This window comes from Ipomoea nil, unplaced genomic scaffold (genome assembly GCF_001879475.1).
Source record: "Ipomoea nil cultivar Tokyo-kokei standard unplaced genomic scaffold, Asagao_1.1 scaffold1074, whole genome shotgun sequence".
Classification (NCBI taxonomy): Eukaryota; Viridiplantae; Streptophyta; class Magnoliopsida; order Solanales; family Convolvulaceae; genus Ipomoea; species Ipomoea nil.
Window position 1 is genome coordinate 3,570,972 of NW_017617502.1, and position 23,825 is coordinate 3,594,796.

Sequence of the window (23,825 nt, forward strand, 5' to 3'; positions counted from 1 at the left end):
TAGTTGTGTTGCTTAACTAAGTCAACACATGTTCTGTGTGAGTCATATTTGTGAGTTATTCGGGTTCAAATTCGATTCAGTTATTATCGAGCACTGAGTAGTTTGAAATAAGAACATGTAGGGAACCAAAATTTCATAAGAGATTAATGCAATTTTACGTGAAACTAAATTATTCCAGTGTAATAAACAAATATTAGTAACAAGGGAAAGGTAAATTTTAATAATTAGTGTTTTAGACATTAAAAAAGGTTTTATTTCTTTTAATATATAGATTAATGATCAAATAAGAACTATTCTTCGTGTGAGAACGTGTAAACTAACATGAATGTACACAATTGTCTATATAAATGCACACAAACTATTCGAAGAAAGATTTTGTGCATTGTGCACAAAATTGTGCATTTATGTAGATGCTTATATGCATTTATGTACAAGTTCTCGTGGAATGAGAAGTTTTCATTATAACATCACCTTATATAAATAAATAATATATATATATATATATATATATATATATATATATATATATATATATATATATATATATATATATATATATAACTTTCAGTGCGGGTGAATGCTTCCCGTGCGGTTGTGCGGATGATTAATGTGCGTGAGTTTTGTACTTAATGTGCATGAGTCTTGTGCTTAAGGTGCGTGAGGTTTGTGCTTAATGTGCGTGAGTGTGTAGTGCTTAATGTGTGTGAGTCTTGTGCCTAAGGTGCGTGCATGCGTTGTGTGCTTAATGTGTGTGAGTGTGTACTTAATGTGAGTTGTTGTTGAAACTTTAAATTTGATAGTACTAATACACAGATCAGTAGGACGACCTAACTCTAAGCCTGACCAAGTGGCAATCGGGAAGCTCTCAAGGGTCTCCTCCTCTCTGTCCAAAAGTCCCCCCTTGCTACTGTGACTACAGCTACTTATAGGCACGAAGGGGGGAACACAAACCGGGCTACCGGCATGATGACCACGTTGCACATACGTGTCTTTAGCTAAGAACTGTTCTTCTGGCATCCACTGTTGTTGACACGTGGATTGGAGTAATGCGGATACGCACAAGCGAACAAGAGTAATCGGTCGGTCAAACAGAGCCGATCGGGAGAAGGCTGACGGGTCGGGGCAGGATGGACTAGTGATAAGCAACGCGAAACGTCGGTCGGTAGTTGGAACCGAGCGATCGGACGTATATCCTATCAAAAGTGCATGAGTTTTGTGCTTAATGTGCGTGAGTTTTGTGCTCAAGGTGCGTGAGTCTTGTGCTTAAGGTGCGTGAGTTTTGTACTTAATGTGCGTGAGTTTTGTACTTAATGTGAGTTGTTGTTAAAACTTAAGGTGCGTGCGTTTTTGTGTTTAATGTTTGTGAGTTTTGTGCTTAAGGTGTGTGAGGGTTGTGCTTAAGGTGCGTGAGTTTTGTACTTAAGGTGCGTGAATTTGTGTTCTGAATATATTTTGTTTGTGTTTAATGTGCGTTTGTTGTGTACTTAAAGTGCGCCAATGTAATGCTTAATGTGAGTCCACCCGCAATTAAAAGGATTGAATAGTAATTGTAGTTCTATGTTTAATTATGGATATAATTGAATTGGAATCTTAAGCATTATATTAGGGAGATTATGAATGGAAATCAATACTTTAAATTATTTACAAACGTTGTTGATCTGAATATCGCGTGAACAAGAGTTGGGGTGAAAACGAACGGGTGGGATTGTAGAAACAACGACGAAGCACACTTCAGATATGGTTTGTAGCAGCACAAGTATGTGCATTTACGTGTTCTTGCGTGTGCATATGATGATGATTGTGTGTGTGTTTTTTTTTTTGGGGTGGGTGGGTGGGGGTGGAGTTGGACGGACTAACAATTATGTGTCGGCGTGTGCATTAGTGTATAGAAGTAAGTGCGTACTACTTGTTTTGAGTGGGTTGTATGTTTTCGATTTAGGTTAGTTTTCTGTTGGCACCCATGGTTGCACGAACTTTGAAATTGTTTTGTATTTGTAATTATGCTGTGTGCGTCATTGTATGTTGGTGATTGCATTATACTATAAAAAGGAGCTATTATTAAATAATAATATGATGCGTATGGATCTTCGTGCACTGCTATGTGCGTAGACGGCCATTAGTCTGTGCATATCGCTGTGGTTGTATGCATGCATGTATTGGTGTGTGCATATGTAGGGGGGATGCATAGACATACATGAGTATGTGCATAGCGTGTGTGTATGTTGAGGTTTTTTTTTTTTTTTTGTTTTTTTTTTGTTTTTTTTTTTTGGGTGTTTGGTTGGCCGACCTACATGTAATGGGATGTGTGTGCGTGTGGTACAGATTTATGAAAGTGTAGAACGTCATGAATTTTGATAACAACTTAGAATGATGTTAGATTTGGTGGAGGGTGCGTAGACGAACATGAGTATGTGCATATCGTGTGCGTAAGTTGAGGTTATTGGTTGTTCGGTTTTTATTTGGGTTGTTTGGTTGGCCGACCTGAATGTAATGGGATGTGTGTGCGTGTGTGTGCAGTCGCACAGGGTGGGCCATGTACGCTGTCGGATTTGTTTTATGCAAAGACTACCACACATACATGCACATGGGTAACCTAAATACCAATTCACTTGTTGATTTTAAAATCATAATGTTAGGGCGGTTATTTTATTCAACGGATAAAAAAATACATTTTGTTTACAGTAATGGTTCAAGTGAAAAAAATGAAATTACAACTCTATATTCTACATTTTGGGACAATTCGGACTGTGGTAGTGAGCCAACTAGTTGCACGTTCAGCACATGCTCTTTCCCTTTACGTTCTTGATGCGCATACACCTAAATACAAAAGTTAAAATCCCAAAAAAGCTATGAAAATTAAAAAATGGGAGCAAATAACAAAGGAACTAATGGAAACCGGATCACTAAAATTCTAGTAAGCCCGACCTACGAAGACTCTTGGTATTGGAAGGGAGATCCAAATGAAATTTATACGGTTAAAAATGCCTATAGGAATATTATGGGGGACTTTTATGATAGCCCATGTGCATTTGATAAATGGGCAAAAATGTGGAAGTTAAAAATCCCACCAAATTGAAAACGTGAACAAATTAAAGGTTTAATTTGTATGTATATTCAATGAATAATATTACAACCATGAATGTACAAGTACAAACATAATACATGCATGTAGACTACTACAACAACTCTAACAACCAGTGCAAGTAGAACACAAACTCTAGTAGTATAAATAATCAGGCGGATCATGACAACATGAAAAAGTGACAAATTTATGCATATTGTGGTTACATTGAGGGCATGACACCGTCTCTGAAATTTTGTCCAAATTAGATGGGTGATTGAGAGCACAATAATAAGAGTGTTGATTGGAAGAAGATGAAGAAGAAGAAGTATTAAGCATCTCATAGTAATCCTTGAATGCTTGTTCAAAATCATTGGCATGTGCATTGTTCTTCCATTTCTCATACTCATTCAACACTTCTAACATTTTGTCTCCCATATCACATCCAATTATTCTTTTCCCTTTGCTCAACAAAGCCCATGATCCAATTGTTGTACATTCATCTTCATAAGATAATAATTTTCTGAGTCCTTGCAAAATTTCATCACTCCTTTCATCAAGTCCAACTTTATTTAAATATTGGATCCTAGATGAGGCCATGCCATAAAGTTGAGCCCAAAATATCTTAAAATCATCAAGGTCAAATACATCATCACATGCACTGCTCCCATCTTCATCAATCATTTTTCCTCTTCTTCCAATGTAAACAACTTCTATATCCATTTGAAATTTGGAACGAATTTCTTGTACCTTAAGTACAAATTTTTGAACTTGTTTAATTTTATTCCCTCCGCATAAAAGAGTGTACTTTTCATCATCATAAATCTGTTCAAAAAAAAAATATATATACATAGACCAATATAATGTTTAAATAATGCTTAATTGAATGTTCATTTATTTTATTTTTTTTTTAAATATTGAATACGGAGTAGTAATTTTCTTATAAGCAAGAGGAGACGTACAAGCTAAGATAATTGAATTGTAGTATATAGTAGGCTTAGCTTAGCTTAGTTGGTGAGGGCAAATTATTCTGTGGAGGATGGTTCACACAGCATTATGTGAATCATAACAAAAAGTATATTATTCGTATATTGAATGTATATTATATAAAATAATGTACTTTCAGTACTCAAATAATATATTTTTTTTAATAGCATGTACATTTTTTTAAAGAAATAACATGTATATTTTTAATATACTAAAATTACATTATTTATGTATTAGTATTCAAAAAAAAAACATTATTTATGTATTAAATGTATATTATTTGATACTATGGACCCCATAATAATGATCAGTAGTTAATTGCCACTAATTAATTAGAATTCAAGTTGAGGGCTCATTACTTACCCACTCGGTTAGCCTGTTTTTGTACACCAAGTACTTACTCGCTCCTACTACAAGCTTAAGATTCCAAGATTCTTGAAGCCAAAGCTCTTGTTCCCTCTCACGCGTGTAATTGTATGAACGAAACTGATGAATATATAAAATATTATTGTATTTGTATAAAATGGTTGAATTCTAAAAGTATAAATTTAGTGAAATTTTTTTCTAAATAAATAAAGATATACATGTACATATAATAAGTGAGTAATAGTTTTATTATAAGATAGACATACCGAACTTTTTATCTTCTTCTCGATAACGTTCATCCAATCATGGACCTTGGTGCGGACTTCTATTGCAAAATTATGTATTTGTTTGTCAATGTCATCAATCACACGGTCAGCACCTAAAGTCCTTTCCCTTAACTCATTTTCTAATGAAGGAATTATACCACCTATTGATCCCATTATTGTCCATTCAGAAAGTTGATTTCCCCATGTGAATATCATGTGAAGTGCATTAGAATGAACCAATCTTCCATGTTTGTCCAATGAAATGACAATAGGGTCACCCCCAACTTGAAAAGTTGGGAAGCACTTATTTTTAAGAAATCTTAAAAATGCTGGTGCAATCCATTTTTGTGGATCCAATACAAGATAACATCTGTAGGAGAATTCATCGGGCATTTGTATATGCTCATCCAGATCATTTATAATTGGAACCCAAATCACCTTCGCTGTTGTGGGCGCCGCAAAATATGCATAAAAGGGTAAGTGTTTGTGGGATGATATTAGCAGTAGCACTCCCTCTCCTTCAAACTCATCTAATCCCCTTGGTCCTGGAAAATACTAATATAAAAGATATTTGGAGGTCATTAAATCAGGTGTAGTATAAGATAAGTAAGAACAAATGCTTATTATACATACATTGAACAAATGGTGGTACCAAATTGGCTTCTCTTTATTATTTTTGATATTAAATATTAATTTAAGAACGTCCAAAACATTTGAAGAATTATCAAACGCATGTAACAATGCATGATAATTTTCTTCTGCCCTTTTTGCCTCTGCATACACAAAATAATAATTAATCTCATTATTTTTGGTAAAATCTATTTAATCAAAGTACTATAATTTTGGATTTAATTAATCATTTTAATTAGAAAAATTAAGGATTATTTGTTTGCATAACAAAGTTTAACTTTTACAGTCAATTTATAAAAACTTCATATGCACTAGAAATTATATGATATTCATATAATTATAATCATAAACATTTCATTTCGTAGCTAAATATTAAAATAAAATATTAGAGTTAATTCTACCAGAGGTCCCTTGTTTTTTATAATAATTCTAAATTTAGTCCCAGACTATTGTCTTTACCATTTCACATCTCATACTATCGTTTTTTGGACACTTTTGGTCCTTATGATTTTTTCTATTTTTAGTAAGGGCATTTTTGTCACTTCATATTTGTCTTTTGTTATTTTTTTAGTTTCAACCGGTTTAATTGGTTTAGGACTTTAGGTAACCTCTTATTTTAGTAACCATATTTTTCAATCGATTTTTAGTAAAGTCCTAAATCAATTAAACCGGTTGAAATCAAAAAAATAACAAAAAAAAAATATGAAGAGACGTGTCCTTACTAAAAATAGAAAAAATCATAAGAAGAACCAAAAGTGTCCAAAAAATGATAGTCTGAAATGTAAAATAGCAAAAATAATAGTCTGAGACTAAATTTAGAATTGCCACAAAAAATAAGGAACTGGTGAAATTAACTCTAAAATATTAAGCCAACCTAGTAGTGGGAGGCTGGAAGCCAGAATCTCTTTGATTTTGGTGGATACATTGGACAGTTCCATCATGATATGATTTTGTGGCCTGAAGAATAAGAGCATATATGGCTAATTAATTAATTAATTAAAAACAAATATCAATAAATCAATCTTCACTATACTTATTTACAAATAGTTAATTAAACCCAATTTACACGTGTTGTTGTGCAATGTAAAGTAATGCTTTGAAATACTAATTTTCAACTTTATATTGTATTAATGATTTATAGATATTTATATGAGATATTACAACTAATTATTTATAATGGTTATTGAAAAATTAGATTAAGTCAGAATATATGTAATTTAATTTATACAAAGTTAAATAAGTGGTCTTACTCGAGGTCCAACATAAGGAAGTGAGCGCAGGCAACAACACTTTTTGCGATCCAATAATTCGTCAAAAACATTGATGATGAATGTCGAAGCTCAACCATAAGCTCGGTGAGATTAAACATGGATCTTATTGAGTCATTTAAAACAATTTCATTGTCTGAGGATATCATTGAGTTTAGACTATTTCTTAGAGTAGCCATGTTGTAAGATAGTCCTTTCCGATGACATGGTTGTGAGACAACTTTAGATTTCCCTCGGATGATTGCAAAACATGCGAGTAACATTACTCCCTTAGCATGCCACATATACTTTGACAACAAACTTAGTAGATAAATGGCAGTTGAGTGACTATCATCATAGCTTACACAAGTGAAGGCTATCTAAAAATGAGAATGAAATTTAAAAGAAAAAAAGTCATCATTCAATTTGTACTCATATAAAATTGTGGTGATGAATGGAGGATTTATATATATTATACCACGAAAGAGAGTTGTAAAACAACAAATGAAATATCCTTCTGGATGTGTTCTTGTAACTGTAACCTGTCTTGCATTGCTTCTTGAGGAACCTGAACTCATACTCCATTAACACAAAGCTAGTGTGATGAAATCAAGAACGAAACTATTTCTAAGATAAATTGTAAGACCATTTACAAAATCTCTCTTTCAACTATGACAATTCAACATAAAATTACTTGGTGACATTGATAATAATAGTATGGATTAATATTATGTATATATACACATTGTATTTAGGTGAGTGTATTATAAAAATTTATACACTATAGGTGCTTATATATATATATATATATATATATATATATATATACAATAATGCTAATAAAATATGTATATTTGTGAAGAACAAAATTTAAAAGTAGCTTAATGCAAGTATATTGACAAACCGTATTGAAATTAAAAATGTCTTCCACAATCTTGAGAAGACAATTTGCATCGACATCTATGCCACCATTCGGATTATGTGTATCCTTAACTTGTTCTATGATGATCTTCTCTTCAACATGAGTCATTTGTAGTTGTGAAATTGTTGTTCTTGATGGAGGGAGGGGTTGAGTTGCCATGTCTTGTATGTAAGATAAGAAGAGAAGAATTGGCTCTTTGAAAAGAGAATAATTAAGATTTACTTGGATTAGTTCTGATCATGACAATGTAACTCTTATATAATATGGAGAATAAAATCTTGTGGAAGAATTAATTGAATTTGCTTCACTATAAGGAAAAGAACCAAAGAAGAATATAATCATTTATTTCATTTTTGGATTATTATATGAGAAGCTTGTCTTCTTGCTTACAAAAACACAAAAGTAAAATAGAATAACTAACTAAGGAAGTTAAGGATAGTATTATATTTTTTGTTTTTAAAAATTTTCCATGCCAGTCTCTTTCGTTACTTTACTTTTATTACTTATTCTTAAGAAACGATAAACAAACTCCTCATGATCATCATATATATAATACAAATTTTATTTTGATTGGACCACATATCAATTTATTAGCAAAGTTTTTTGGAGGCTTGAACAACAAACAAAATTAAAAGAAAAAAAGAGCAATGGTAAAAGAATTAAAGATTGAGGTACATATAGCGGGCTTTATCTATTTATAAAGGATAACTCAGTAATGAAATAAAATACTGTATTATTGATTTTGTACGGTGACTCAAATTAAACATGCGAACACTTTACATAAATTTTTATACTTTCTCTCAACTCCACTCTTTTATATATATATGGTGTTCTTTGATTCTTGATTTCTTGATAACTAATACATTAGTACATACTACGAATAAAAATTATGGTGTGGAACCACTTTATCAGGGCAAATTATGGTGTGGAACCACGATTCCAAAACTATTCATAATTATGAATATATAGTTCTATAATTATGAACATAGATTTGTGAACATAATTATGAACATATAGTTTTGTAATTATAAATATAGAAATTCAATAATTGTGAATATGAAATTTAAAAATTATGAATATATAACTTTATAATTATGAACATAGAGTTCTGTAATTATAAACACAGAGTTCTGTAATTATAAACACAGTTCTATGTTCATAATTACTGAACTATATGTTCATTATTATAAAGCTATATATTCATAATCTTTGGACTTCATATTCATAATTATTGAACTCTATATTCATAATTACAGAACTCTATGTTCATAGTTACTGAACTATATGTTCATAATTATAAAGATATATATTCATAATTTTTGAACTTCATATTCACAATTATTGAATCTCTATATTCATAATTACATAACTATATGTTCATAATTATGTTCACAACACTATGTTCATAATTATAGAACTATATGTGCATAATTTTTTTTTGAATTATATATTTATAATTATGAACAATTTTTGAACTGTATCTACCTTGTAAAGTGGACACAGTTCCACAGTATAATTTGTCCGGTCAATAGTACTAAAAAAAAAAAAAAAGTCTTTAGACTTCTCAATACTTGTCCTGAGTAAGCAATTATATGTTTGTAAGAGAAGCATTGCTCATGCCACGCAGGATCTTGCTGTTAGTATATATTTTGGTTTTTACCATCTTGTTAGGCACAGGCTTTTGCTTCCTCATTCTTAGAGGTTTTCGCAGCCTAGCTGTGATTTTCCTCAACTTTCCTTTCAATTAGTTGGATAACACTCTTGATTTTCTCCTGTAATATGATTCTGTGCTGCCAGTTCATTCAAAAGTTTTGCGATTGGCATGAATATTTCAGGAAAGGAATTGAATCCTTCATAAATATTAATGAATCCTTGAATGGCCTGGTCTCCATGATTTCTGCAAGGATTGTGGCCCTGAATATATACAAGACTATCAGATATCATTAAATAGTTGAATAGTTGATGACTGAATTGGTAAAAAATTGAATCAGGGTAAATAGTTGATGACTGAATCGGTAAAAAAAAGTCGATGACTAAATCGGTACTTTCGCTATAGTCGATGAACCATTTTGATAATTAACTCTATATTTAATATAAATATAAATTAATGATCTCTTTTAATTATTATATAAATTAAATTAATAGTATAACATAGTGAGCAAAATATTATTTTGAACTAAATAAATAAAATTTGTTAATCCAAAAAGTTATTATTTTAAATATCTTGGCAATACTTCACTATTTACCAAATGCTAATTTAGTAATTTGATTATAAATTCAAACAAATTTGTCAATTTTTTTGTCGATTCGTCATTTACAACATACTTTTAAAGGTATACCATTTAAGTAATTAAAGGCAACGAGTGAATTTCACAAAGAATGATACTAAAAGACTGAGTAATTAAAGATAACAAGTAAGTTTTCGAGAAGAACTAAATGTTAATTAATAATCATATGTGTTGATGGACAAGGCAAGAACCTATTCCATCCACAAACTTATTAACTTTTAGATAAACATATTTAATAGAACATATCGAACTAGTTTTTTTTTTTTTTGAATGTTACTGGCCCTATTACATTGTAGTATCTGTTCATATCGAACTAGTTACATTGCATGAAATTCATTATAGACTGAAGCATATAAAATTATTCACAATTTTGATACATTTGGTGAAGATAAAAAATGTAATTCAAATTTGAGCTTTATTGTATGAAAAATGTAATTTTCTATTAAATTCTAGGAAATTTTTCCATGAAGAATGTCTCACGGGTCTTAATTTGTGAGACGAGTCAGATCAGGAAAATTTGGTTCAATTCTTATGGTATATAGGTTTAGTAATATTATTTTCTGCAAATTATTTATTACAGTTTTGCTATAAAGTATTATATATAAGACTTAAAATATTAATTATACATGCAATTCTGCTATGTAATGACACTTTATTTTCTACAAGTTGTCTATTATAGTATTCTTATAAAATACTACATTTGTATTATAAAATCTACTAATCTAATAAGAGCCAATAAAGTTAGCCCTATAACGGAAACTAAAAAATGTTGGTTCAATTGTTGGTTGAAATGAATGGTTCATCTATTACTTTTCCATTAGTCCATGAGAACCAATTTCATCCATTAAAAAATAGATATATGGATGAGATTAATTGAGCGATTTAAAACGGGCATGTTCATATTAGGCATTATGATATTTTCATATTAAGCAATTCCCTATATTGCGCACAACACATGCTTAATGTGCACACATCATAATGCTCAAGAAAAAGCATAGAATTGAAGAAGCTGAAGGCCAAAAAAGATTTGACGAAAGGTTCATATCGGTTGAAAGCCGAATAGTTGAGAGGATAGTGCCCATTGCTCAAGGATGTAAACTTGATGATCATTAAAAGTTAGGACTAGATGCGGAGTACTTGAAGGCGAAAACATCTCACAAGCATTTCAGAACTACTTGAACATGGAGATTTCAGCAAGTCTGTTTCAATCTCATGAAGTTCCTAGAAATGCTTATTGCATCAGAATAGCCATCAATGCTGCCCTTGATGAGATGAGTGCAAAAAATGAGAAGTGAACTTGAAGAGATGAAGAGGAAAGAAGAAGAAAATAGGCTCTTCAAGTAGATATTGTGTAATGGTTATTTATTTAGTGCTTTATACCCACTGAAATGTTATTGTAATTCTTTTTGAGATATTAATGAAAAGTTTTTAGTGTGGGTTGCGTGGTGTTTAATCTTCAGCACTTAAATTCCTTAGGAGTATTCTATCAAACTCTATTATGCGCTGAATTGAATATAGTATTATCAATTCGAATTGTGACAACCTTATAATGTGGGTAAAGGTTTTGGCACCATCAAAAAGAGGGAAATTGTTAGAAACAGTTGTAATTTAGATTTTGATGATACCAAAAGATAGGAATTGTAGTCTCTAATTTATTTTCTCTTTTAGACTTATGAAAGTGTCGTTTTGTGAGGTGTGCGTATTTGGTGTGATAGAAAGATAAAACGGAGCGGTGAGGCCTCGAGTGTCGTACTCAATGAATTGATAAATTGGAAGCTTAAAGAAAGTGATGTTGAGAGGTTTTCAAGCTTGTCAAACATTGATCTAAGGAGCGCATTCGAAAATGGTGCGTAGGCAAGGAAGTGTACACAAAAGATTACAACAATACAAAAGAACGGTCTAGGATTGTGCATGCGTTACAATGTGAATTAGTAAACAAAGGGAGGTTAGGAGTGTGTGCATGATGCATATGAATTCAAGAGAAATGTGTGCGATTGCGTAGCCCATTTTTGGTATCTACGCCTCCTGTAGGTCAACATGGCACCCGAGTGTCCATATTTCTTACGAGGCAATTCATCGAACACTTGGCCTACATTCCTTCCTGGGCTATGCCCTCTCGGATCTATGACGGGAAATGTGGAGAGACTTATAGGCTCACCTAGACTTAGCAATCTCTTGCCTAAGCCTAGGACTCCAAGATTATACATGGAGTTGGGCCCTACTCCAAGAATACATTACAAACCATCTTCCATAACAAAACATTCATACAAACATCATCCAAACACTCCATTAATGCAAATCAAAACATACTAATCAATCACATTGCAACTAAACACGTACACAATCCTAGCCCTAGGAATTAGCTACTCGTGATCTTGCATTGTATTCCCAACACATTGAAGAAATGCATCATGATCAAAGTAAGAATTGAAACACAAATGTAAAGAGATTACTAATTCCTCAGTTGTCTAGATTACAATGATCAATTGGAAGTAGAATCAAGCTCCTTCACAAAGTTTTCACTCTTTTGCTTGGAAACATCCTTCTTCTTCTTCTTACAAGGTGGGAGAGTTGAGAGCTAATTCTAGAGAGAGAAATACAAGATCTGAAAAATGAATCTCAAAACTAAAAACTAACTTTAAAATATATAAAAATCCTCCTATTTAAAGAAAAAAATCGCGCCAAGCCTTCGCAGCCTCATCCATGCCGTCGTCACGTGCGTGACGGCAACATGATTGGGTTCCAGAACCTATTCACGCTGGCGTCACGCGAGTGACACCGGCGTGATTGAGTTCCCAAACATATCCACACCGGTGTCACGCGAGTGATGCCGGCGTGATCTGGTCCTTCTCCCGCGCTCTTCTGAATGCGTCCGTTTTGAGCTCCTTTACCACCCTTTTTGTTCAAAAATCATCAAAAACACTAAAATGTACAGATTATAGGGTTTTGCAATGCACAATTGCATTTTTTTTTTTTTTTTTGCTTTTTACTCATAAACCACGCACAAAAATGATCAAACTACACACAAATTGCCTTCACAATGACCTTAGAAATTAGCATATTTTGACACTTATATCAACTTAGAAACTTTATTATCAATTTCGAACATTCTGAATGCTAAACCAAGTACTTAGGTTTTGGATAGTCAAGAGACTAGCTTCGAAGAATGAATGATCAGAAGGGTTAGAGACGAAGATTATAAGAGTTTAAGATTTCAAGACCGAAAAGTTGCAAATGGCGAATGGTGAAAGGACCTACTTTTCGAGTAAAAAGGAGAACTAAGAATGAACGAATGGTAAAGACAACTATCCATAACCGAAAGACTATAAAGTGTTAAGATTCCAAACGTTAACTCGAATAGTGCAAGTTAACTATTCGAAGAACTTCTCGAGATATTCTCTAACAGTTCGAAACCTTAAAACACTAATACTTTATGGTAAAATGGGACAAAGGCAAAGAGAGTCCTAATTACGCATTCTAAGGAAGATTTTCCTTAAAAAACCTAGATAGTTTGTGCAGAACAAAAAGATATGTTCAACACAAATAGGTAGTCTAATGGCTGAAAAGTCTGACACACAAAAGTAACTTTCCAGAAAATCCGTTGGTCACTACTCACTGGGTAATAGACATTTGAAATAGGTTTTCCTCTAACGAATCCTTTTCAAAATGTCTATAAATACCTCCATTAAAGACTTAAGAATGTGCTAGTCATTTCTAAGAGAAATCTTACAAGCATTCAAGTGTTCTTAGCAAGACTAAAATTAAATGTGACCAGGGAGAGAGACAAAGCTACAAAGCTATATCCAGATTTAGAAGCTTGAGCTGCATAAAAGAGAAGATCAAGTCTATCATTCAAAGCCAAACTTTCTTGTTGGAGATAGAATAATTATTTTCTTTAAACCATTGTAATTCTACTTGATAGAAGTAGAAAGAGGCGGAGTAAACTCGGTGTGGAGTTGAAAAACCTGAGAAGTTCAAGACCGGCTTTGTGTTCAAGGCTTGAATGTTCTTTTTGTACTGAGGGATAGTGCACACCTTCTTGGGAGTTTAAGGAAAAAAGTGGAGTAGGTTGAGTTGACCGAACCACTATCAAAATCTCTCACTCTCTCACTTTTGATCTTTTACTGCATATATTTCATACTCTAACACGATCAAAATTTATAAACTTTAAAAAAAAAATATTACTCATTTACGTGCAAAACCGCTTAAAAAGGTTAAAAATATTTCCACTGTGTATTCTCAACGAATTGTTGAAGTGACCTTTCGGACCACTCTAACGAATCATTACATTTTTTTACCCTACAAGTCTATTCACCACCCCCCCCCCCCTCTAGACTTGTACCCAACCCTCTAGGACTAACAAGTGGTATCAAAGCAGTTACCATGAACGGTAAACACTCTGTGTATACTGCCTGATGATCTCCTTTCTAAAAGCGAAATCCTTTAATTGCACGTAAACTTTGGTAAAAATATGGATCATTATACATCTAAGCATCTTATGTTTAATCTTAATAAATTTTACAATTGAAAGGTGCGGATGTAGGCTCACTTTTCGGCCCTACATGACGAGATGTGGGAAGTCATAACCGAGGGGCTAGTACAAATAATGATGGTCAATGCGAATGCTGCTGCACAAAGACCAGACGCCCCCGAATACATTCCTAAGCCTTGACAAGCCTGGATGTCTGAGGATAGAGCGATAAATTAAACAATTTAGATAATATAGCAAATGACATATTATTCAAGACGGTTGATGATACCATCTTTCCAAGGATTAGAAAATGCAAGACTGCTTAAGATATTTGGAATGAACTTATGCTCATTGGAGAAGGGAATGAGTAAGAAAAGGAAAACAAATTGACAATCGCCACTAAGAAGTTCGACGACCTTCGGATGGTCAATGGCCAATCGTTATGTTGTGGAATTGTGTCCACCTTACAAGGTGGACAGGGTTCTATGTTCATAATTACTGAACTATATGTTCATAATTATAAAGCTATATATTCATAATTTTTGAACTTCATATTCACAATTATTGAATCTCTATATTTATAATTACAAAACTATGTGTTCATAATTATGTTCACAACTCTATGTTCATAATTATAGAACTATATGTTCATAATTTTTGAACTATATATTCATAATTATGAATAGTTTTGGAACTATGTCCACTTTGCAAGGTGGACACGGTTCCACAGCATAATTTGTCGTCAATGGCAAGACCATAACCGAGATGGAAAGCAGATTCTTGAAGTTGTTGAGTGAAATAATAGACCTAGGGAAGGTGCTAACTCAGGAGGATCGGAGATAAACTTGAAAGTTTTCCGAGGGCTACCCAAATCTTGGGAAATGATGGTTATCGCGAAGAGAGACCACCGAAGACCTCAAGGTCATCCATACTTCACAAATATTCAACGATCTAAAGGCCTACGAATTCAAGTGGGAACCGAGATGTGTAGATGATGAACCGAAGAGTGCTGCCCTGGTTGCTCACCAACAACCATTAACGTCTTCAAGGTCAAACTCTAACCGCTATGTTTGTTAGGAAATTTAAAAGGTTTATGAGGAAGAACAACATTCAAGGAAGCACATCCTCTTCATTTTCCTCAAATCGAAGACACTCCGAGAGGTCAAATATCTCGAAGAGCTGCAAAGCTTATGCTACAACTGCTAGAAACCTGGCCACTTCAAAGCGGATTACCCATACACCATTATGCGAAAGCATCATAAGCAGTCGAGAAGTCCTCAATAACACTAGTTTTTGCACAAAATTTTAGAATCCAAGTAGGAAAGAGAAAATGGGAGGGATAGGAAAAAAGAAAAACAAAACAAAACATAATCTTAAAAAAAAAAAAAAAAGCTCTAGATGCACCCGAGTGGGCGTTGTTGTTGCACCTCACGTGACCAATGGAGTACTTTTTTCATATTTGATGGGGCCCACTTCAGAGATAAAAAACCAGGTTCTTGTAAGAAGCTCTTAATCCTTCCCTCTCCTTGTTCTCTCTCCTCCACTTCAGCCAAAATCTCCTCAAAAACCACATCAAAATCTCTATTGTAGATGCCCTAAGTAGATAATTTTTTTAGTGGTACAATAATAAAATAATATATAAACCGCCTCCACCTTCCACAACATAGGCTATGTCTTTATTTGATTATTTTCATCATACATATATAGAAAAATGATTAAGTCTATTCGTTGGCCAATACTGCTACCAATATTTCTTGTGGAGTTACGTCGTGGATTGTCTAAAGTAGGTTTGGTCATGGTAGCTTCTCCGAACCATCATGGAGTTCCTTATTCCAACCTGCAATTGCACCTTTACCGGAGAAGATACTGATGAAGAAAACTAGCCCCAAAAAGTGCATGATGACGTGTTGAGGATTGCATTGGAGAGCGGGGTTGCAGAAAACACATTTTCTCTTGATGCCTGTGTGGAACATGCATGTTTTGCAATTGGAGGATAGTAGGGTTGGTAGTGAGCCGCAGGCTCGAAAAACCAGACATGGAAGTGCTACAGAGGATGCATTGTGTGGTGGTTGGTGTCAGAATCATCAATGGTAAAGAGTTGAATCAGAAAGACGATTTCATGTACCTGAGAGGGAAATTAAACTTGAGAGAGTCCATGGTTCATCGAAACATGTCTTAAGTGAAACTTCTAATCCACTAAATCAACGCCCTTGGATCCAATTATATAATAATTATATAATAATATAATAAATAGAGAAAGGAAGAATAAAAAAAAAACCTTAAGCAATGCTACATTTAATATGAATATAATATAAAATATTAGGCTATAATTAAATTATTGAGATTAAATTTAAGAAGAAGAAAAAAAAAAACAAGTAGCCGAGAGTGAGCGAGACAGAAAGAAGAACAGGCTACGGAGGTGGAGCAAGGAAGACGAAGACAGGAAACAGAGAAAAAGAGAAGACAAGAAATCAACTCATCTTCCTTCCCCTTCAAACCCTAATCAACATTTCTCCATCTTCCTATTATCTGTATCAAGCTATATGCACACATATATCTATATACATACATATATTGCCATTAATCCGTTGTGTTCATATCATATTCATATATGGAATAATAATCTTTGATCATTCAGCCACAATTGCCTGCTCAGTTTGATTCAATTGGAAGATTTTGCCCTTACAATCCGTTCTAATTTTTAGATCCATAACAGAGATCTTTTCCCTGCTTCCGAGGGGGATTCGGGCTAAGATCTGCAGCAATTTGAACAGTCTCTGCAATGGATGAACTGGACGTGTTGGCGCGAGACTACGGCCTCCGACCTGGTGGCAAATCGGCACCCATGAGATCCGACGGCGGAGATCGCCGCTCTGCCTCCGCCCGGTCCTCAGCGTTCTTCGACGATCGCGAGGGTCCAGTGTTCGACGATGTCTTTGGTGGCCCGCCAAAGTATACCAATTCCAATACCAACAATAAGGCCTCGACGATGATGAATAATTTCGATTACGATTCCATTTTCAAATCTGGCAATGATTCAAAGAAAAATAACAGCAAGAAGTCATCTTTGCCGGTATACGATAAGCCAGTCTATGATGATGATATTTTTGATGGAATGCCTGGTGGACTCAAGAGCAAATCAGTGTCTTCGTCAACGCCTAGGTTTGACGATGATGTGTTTGCCTCTGTGGCTTCGCAGCCAAAAAAGAATCATAATACTGACCAGTTTGATGATCTGCTAGGGAATTTTGGGAAGAATGAGAAGGTGACTGAAGCCAAGAGTAGTAAGAGTTCAAATTCAAGAGGGTTCGATGATTTGCTAGCTGGTTTTGGGAGTGGTAATCCTGCCAGTACTAACAGGTATCTCTCAACGATGGTGTCATTTTAAGATATTAGGAGTAAATGAGCTTTTGTAAACTTGTGATTGTTCAATGTATAGCATTTGATGTTATTCGTAATTTGAATTCACATTGTTCAATTGTGGCAACATGTGGACAGTATATACAATGTTACCGAAAAGATATCACATTACTTTATCAACTGCCCTGTGTGCTGGGTTGATGAATGGGTGTAATGGGGCAGTTAAAACATGGATTCAGATTGGATCAAAGTTTTTATGTTGATACACACTGGAGAAGTAAATGGTGTAGCATTGGTTAAATGAAGCATCATATCTGCACTCTCCCATCCTCTGTGATGTGGCATTTTTTTCTTATCAAACAATGTTTTCTTTTTCATTTAGGAGGGCCATATATAGAAGAAAAAGAAAACATCGTTTGATAAGCCATAAGGAAATTTGATGCTGTAAAAGTTCTCATTCAGTGTAAACCATCAACCACTGATATCCTTCTCTCTAACGCAATGTTTCTGAAAATTTTGCTAAAACTCAAACATAGCATGAATGTGAATTACAAATAAAAACCACAACTTAAAGGGGCAATTGTTTGTATGGAGATACTTTCCATAGGAGGTATAGGGTGGAACTGAAACTGTGGTGGGTACCAGAAGCATCTCAAGATTGACTGGATCAAGTGAGCCGGTATTGGGTATTGGGAAGTATGAATAAGCTTTTCTTGCCATAAGCCATACTATATCTTGTCACACCTTGAATTTTATTTGAAGCAATGATATCCCTTCTAGTTTTTCTTGACCATATAATTTGGATATCAAATAAACTAATGAACAATCAACATTTTGTTCCATGCAGGCCATTTACAGAGTCAAATCAACCATCCAAACTATCTGGGAACTCCAATCGAACTTCAAGCACGATGGATGACCCTTTTGGAGTATTAGATACATCTTCAGCCCCTTCCCCAGGGGTATTCTCTGATCCATTGGAAGGCATCACTAAGCCTGGTAAATCTGGAAGTGCAAAGGTCGATTCTTCATCTGTTTGGGGTAGTGCATTTGATGAATTGGATCCACTCAATAGTTTTGGTAGATCAGTGCCTCCATTTTCCCCTGAAAGGAATAAGAAAAGGAATAATGAGAGCCCTACTAGGGACAGATCAGGGAAGGGTGAGAAGCAAACATCTACTGTCAGAGAAAACACTGAATCTTCTTTCAGAAATTCTCAGAGACATCCCCACAAGACCATTCATGGAGACAGCTTTCCGCAGTCTTTGTTTGATGCACCTGCAACAGATTCTCAGAAATCTTTTAGCCAAGATGCTGCTTCTTCCCCTTATCCTCAGTATGCAAGTGTAAATAGTGATGAGAACAGTTCCCAGGTAGATCTGACTCCTAGATCAGAGGAACAAGTGCAGGCTTCAGAAGATATTTGGATTACAGTATCAGAGGTTCCCCTTGTCACGCAACCTACAAGTGCTCCACCTCCATCTCGGCCCCCTCCTCCAATTCCAAGACAGACCGCTAAGTCAGGGACAGGTTTCTTTGCTTCACATCCATGGAGAGGTGATGATTATTCATCAGTACCAAGTTACAGTGAATACTCTGAGAGTCCTAAGACTGCCCGTGCTGCGTCTAAGAGCTCTCCAGTTTCACAACTGGATGAACTTGAGGAATTTTTCGTGGGTAGGACTCAGAACAGTGTTGACGGAACTGCCAGTGCTCTTGCTGGTGAAGAAATGAATACTAACTCTGTTGCTGCTGCATCTGCTGCTGCAATGAAGGAGGCTATGGACAGAGCAGAGGCTAAATTTAGGCGTGCAAAGGAAGTTCGGGAAAGAGAATATGCAAAGGCAGCTAGAACTAATGTGCAGTTAGATAAGGATGAACAGGACATTCATGAGATGCAAGACAGAGAATTCAAGGAAGACCAAGAGAAGTTAGAGCGTGAACGGCGTCAGCGCGTAAAGGAAGAGGAAGAGAGGGAACAGAGGAGACTTGAAAGGGAGAGGGAACGGGCTAGGCAGGTTGTAGATAGGGCTACAAGGGAAGCACGTGAAAGGGCAGCAGCTGAGGCACGTGAAAGAGCTGTTGCTGATGCTCGTATGAAAGCTGAAAGAGCTGCTGTGGAGAAGGCAGCTGCTGAAGCTCGAGAGCGAGCTGAAAGGGCTGCAGTTCAGAGAGCACAAGCAGAAGCCCGTGAAAGAGCTGCTGCAGAAGCAAGGGAAAGAGCAAATGCAGAAGCGAGAGAAAGAGAAGTACAAGAAAAAGCTGCTGCTGCCAAGGCTGAGGCTGAGGCACGTCGGCGGGCGGAAAAAGCTGCTGTAGAAAGGGCTGCTGCAGAGGCTCGTGAGAGAGCTGCTGCTGAGGCTCGAGAAAGGGCTGCTGCTGCATCAAGGGTGAACCAACAAAAGAATGATAATGATCTTGAATCATTCTTTTGTATGGGTTCTCGAGCAAGCAGTGCTCCAAGGCCAAGGGCAAGTTCTCCTGTGAGTACAAATTATAACATAATGATATACTGATGGCCTTGTTAAATTTCAAGTATGTTATTTCACGCTGCAGAGTTATTATGTTTCATCATTGCTATTTCCAGGATACTATGTTTGACATGCAATTTCAGAACAAGGGAGGCTCTGAAGGGGCAAAAGCAACATCTTCATTTAGTGGAGCCACCTCTAACATGAGGAAAGCATCGTCAACTACTAATATTGTGGATGATCTATCTTCAATTTTTGGAGGTATTTCTTTGTTTTGCTTTTACTTATAAGATATGTAACTTATTTGCTACTAAAGCTATGCCATGGTTTACTGCTGACTGAAACTTTTTTCTTGGAAAGCTGCTCCATCATCTGGAGAGTTTCAGGAGGTTGAAGGGGAAAGTGATGATAGAAGAAGAGCTAGATTGGAGCGCCATCAACGCACCCAGGAGCGAGCGGTATATTCTCATGCTTTATTTGCTTTTGCTTGTTCAGGCCCATATGTTATGTTGGATATAGCTTTGAGACTGCCTTGCAAAGTGTTTTTATTTTTTTAATTTTTTATGGTATATGATGATAAGTTTGAAATTATGTTCAGGCTAAGGCCTTGGCAGAAAAGAATCAACGTGATCTTCAAGTCCAAAGGGATCAGGAAGAAAGACATGTAAGTACCTTTTTCATGGACAATATGCAACTATTTAACCTTTTGATGGCCATGCCATGTTACATTATTCATCCCTCTAAACCAGAAATGAAAAAATGGATTAGGTAGAAGGCGGTCATGCATATGGCCTTAGCTAGCAGTGCCTCAGTGGTATTAAATTTTTAGGAATTTGTGTGTTCAGAAGAAAGATTTAGATCAGAGTTAAACATTGCCAGGAAACTCTGGCTAACAGTGCATACATATACTGGAGGATGGATATGCCCCAAGTCGGTGGCTAATTAAGAATCTGAGTTGTCTTCTTGCATGTCTTGCTTATGTCATTCAAGCTTTTATGTTATCTGTCTGACTGGCTTGATCTGCGTACAGAGAATTGCCGAGACTTTGGATACTGAAATCAAGAGATGGGCTGCTGGGAAGGAAGGAAATCTGCGTGCACTTCTTTCAACATTGCAATATGTACGTTTGGTTGCTAATCAGAATTTCTCCATATTCTATCTGTGAAATTTACCACCTCCTGAAAAAGAAGAGTGAATCTAAGACAAACTCTAAACTACATTGCCATTCAAGAATTAGCAATTTCAATTCTTCTAAAGATTTTATATCTTCATTTCAAAATGGACTTATGTTGTTAGATATTATCTTTAGTTTCTGCTTTTTGTTGATTAAGTTTCAGTCCTTTTAATACTCTGCAATCTTCTCTGTGACCACTTAGTAGTTGGCACTGCTGGCTTAGGCATGAGGTAATAAACTTTATTCTGTAATCCCAAGAACACGTTATAGTGTTAAGACTAAAAGGATTTATAGGGCATAGGGGGTATTATACTGATGTATTATTGAGATCTGAGTTTGATTGGTGTCTGGATCTAACATTTTCCATTCATGAATCATCAGGTGCTTTGGCCTGAATGTGGTTGGCAGCCTGTTTCTTTGACAGATTTGATTACCGGTGCCTCTGTCAAAAAAGCATATAGAAAGGCTACGCTTTGTATCCATCCTGATAAGGTGCAGCAAAAGGGTGCCACTCTGCAGCAGAAATATATTGCTGAGAAGGTGTTTGACCTTCTTAAGGTACAAATTATTGTCCTACATTACTAATCTTACTGCTATAGTGGACTGGGCTAATTTTTAGTGTCCTATCTTGAATAGGAAGCATGGAACAAATTTAATTCAGAGGAGCTTTTTTAGATACATCATTCATTCATTAGCTTTGAGGGGACTTTTCGGACTACTGCTAGAATGGTAGATGTTATGCACGCACAATTAAGAGAGAGATATAACAGCTCGTGCATGACCACCTATTTCCCTTGTTGGTGTTGGATCTTGCAACTCGATACTGGAGAGTGGAGACCCCTCTAGCTGCTGAGTTGAATGATAAAGTAAAATATACACTTGGCTGTATATTGATGTCAATGTAAAAGGCGGCATGGGCGCAACTCATCACAGTTGAAGTGATAGGTTGGTGCAGAATAGGATTGTTCCCAATCATCCCATGCATCAATGTCACATTTGATTGCCTGCCCACATGGTGTGCATCAGATGATCATTTTGTTTCCCCGGGATTCTTTTTGCTTCTCGTCAAAGTTTCTACTCTACTCTACGTGTTTGTGTTACGAGATACGCCAATGCTCTCTATATGGAGCAATGTATTATTGTTGAGATTGAAAGCTAATACAAAATGTAGTAGTTTTTCGTATTTCTTATCTTTGGTTTTCAGAGCTGTGGGTTAGTAAGTTCTCTCCCTTATTCCCCTTCTAAACATGTAAAATTTCATGCACTGGGGACTCTATTTCTGCCTTTTTCAGGTTCTTTTGTTTTTGAATTTTGATCGTCAGGTGCCCCTCCATGCAGGATTACAAATGGTAAGGAAGTCACTTTATCCTTCATCAAAAAGAAAATGTTAGTCTTATGAAAAATGCTAAGCACCTTTACAATTGTCAGTTGTCACTCACAAAAGAATCACTCCATGATATAGTAAAATGCTAGAGGCTAATTTTTTTTTTTCATTTAATTTTAATTTTAAATTTCTATTTTAATCTTTTATCTTTAGTAAGTAGTGACTGTTTGTGAGAAGTAAAATTATGGGTGTGTAGCATGTTCCTTTTCATATTTATTTTACAGGTTAATTAGACTAATGCTTTAGATCCAAAACTTCTCAGAACACCAAATCATTTTTTACTTGTATATTAAATCAAATCTTAACTTTTTTGTTTGAGAAAATAGTTTTTTAGTCCTTGAATTATAAGCATAATGACCGATTCAAACGATTCAGTCATTGAATTGCTCCCATAATTATTTTTCATCCATCAATTGTTACAAAGGTGACTTTTTTTTTTTTTTGTTCACATCAAGATGAAATTAAAAATTTATGAAGTCTAAAATAATAGGGATAATTTTGTAATTTTCACTTCTTAATTTCTTATTCCCTCAAACAAGAAGGAAGAGCATCCTTCATTATTTTGTGATTTATTTATTTTTTTTTTAAAAAAAAAAAAAATCATTTTCTGACATTTTAGTTCTTAGATTTAACATCTTGATATGCTTTAAGGGGAATGTATGATGACACTTCTATACTGTTGCATTGATTTTTCATTTTTCAAGTATATTGTATTTGGTTTTTCTTTTTTAAGTTATTTTATTTGATTTTTCATTTTGTAATGTATGATGGAGCTTTTTCTTTGTTGTTATATACACGCCGACAGTACATACCAAGAAGAGTTTAACGTGTCCCCATATATATATATATATATATATATATATATATATATATAAAGGAAGTGTGAGCCTATGTGGTCTAATGGTACCTGGGTTGGACTTCTATTTGAAAAGTTGTGAGTTCGAACCCACCTCATTCTTATAGTAAGTTCATTAATTGTGGTGAATTTTTTGAAAATTATTATTTGAGTGTGTGCATTGAACAAATTCGGTTTGATTAAGATTAAAATTCGTAACCTTATGATTACAAATTTATATTTTTAAACAACGGTTACCCAATTTCCAAATTCTTTATATTTTTACTAGTCATTGTCATGTCCTGCTATGTTGCTAATAATTTGCAATATATTTTGTTTAGTTTTTAGGATTTTCGAATCTTT

At 34.8% G+C, this 23,825-nt stretch overlaps 2 protein-coding genes across 3 annotated transcripts; one reads left to right on the plus strand and one right to left on the minus strand.

Annotated features, from left to right (window-relative positions):
• Positions 1–3,081: 3,081 nt before the first annotated feature.
• LOC109182776 lies at positions 3,082–7,734 on the minus strand. Of its 2 annotated transcripts, none has more exons than XM_019332966.1 (8): positions 7,462–7,734; positions 7,036–7,125; positions 6,561–6,937; positions 6,185–6,267; positions 5,314–5,453; positions 4,681–5,235; positions 4,412–4,534; positions 3,082–3,886 (listed from the first exon to the last, which is right to left on the minus strand). In XM_019332966.1, exons 1-8 carry the CDS (start codon positions 7,636–7,638, stop codon positions 3,218–3,220), a joined length of 2,214 nt encoding a protein of 737 aa, XP_019188511.1. In that variant the 5' UTR covers positions 7,639–7,734; the 3' UTR covers positions 3,082–3,217. The 2 variants fall into 2 exon arrangements, with proteins under 2 accessions (XP_019188511.1, XP_019188512.1); XM_019332967.1 differs by having other exon boundaries at positions 7,036–7,178; positions 7,402–7,497.
• An 8,877-nt stretch (positions 7,735–16,611) lies between these two features.
• LOC109182770 (auxilin-related protein 2-like) lies at positions 16,612–22,431 on the plus strand. The gene is made up of 8 exons (XM_019332957.1): positions 16,612–17,598; positions 18,446–20,081; positions 20,186–20,330; positions 20,430–20,527; positions 20,668–20,733; positions 21,100–21,189; positions 21,625–21,801; positions 21,880–22,431. Exons 1-8 carry the CDS (start codon positions 17,021–17,023, stop codon positions 21,916–21,918), a joined length of 2,829 nt encoding a protein of 942 aa, XP_019188502.1. The 5' UTR covers positions 16,612–17,020; the 3' UTR covers positions 21,919–22,431.
• The last annotated feature ends 1,394 nt before the right edge of the window (positions 22,432–23,825 follow it).

What these genes read in the sequence shown, in the direction of transcription:
- LOC109182776 (XM_019332966.1), bottom strand. Translation starts at nt 7,638, where the DNA reads ATGGCAACTCAACCCCTCCCTCCATCAAGAACAACAATTTCACAACTA. An exon ending in ACATTTTTAATTTCAATACG is followed by an intron (nt 7,126 to 7,461) that starts GTTTGTCAATAT and finishes GTATGAGTTCAG; the next exon opens with GTTCCTCAAGAAGCAATGCA. An exon ending in AAAACAGGCTAACCGAGTGG is followed by an intron (nt 3,887 to 4,411) that starts GTAAGTAATGAG and finishes TTTTTTGAACAG; the next exon opens with ATTTATGATGATGAAAAGTA.
- LOC109182770 (XM_019332957.1), top strand. Translation starts at nt 17,021, where the DNA reads ATGGATGAACTGGACGTGTTGGCGCGAGACTACGGCCTCCGACCTGGT. An exon ending in TTCTTTCAACATTGCAATAT is followed by an intron (nt 21,190 to 21,624) that starts GTACGTTTGGTT and finishes ATGAATCATCAG; the next exon opens with GTGCTTTGGCCTGAATGTGG. An exon ending in AGGTGTTTGACCTTCTTAAG is followed by an intron (nt 21,802 to 21,879) that starts GTACAAATTATT and finishes TATCTTGAATAG; the next exon opens with GAAGCATGGAACAAATTTAA.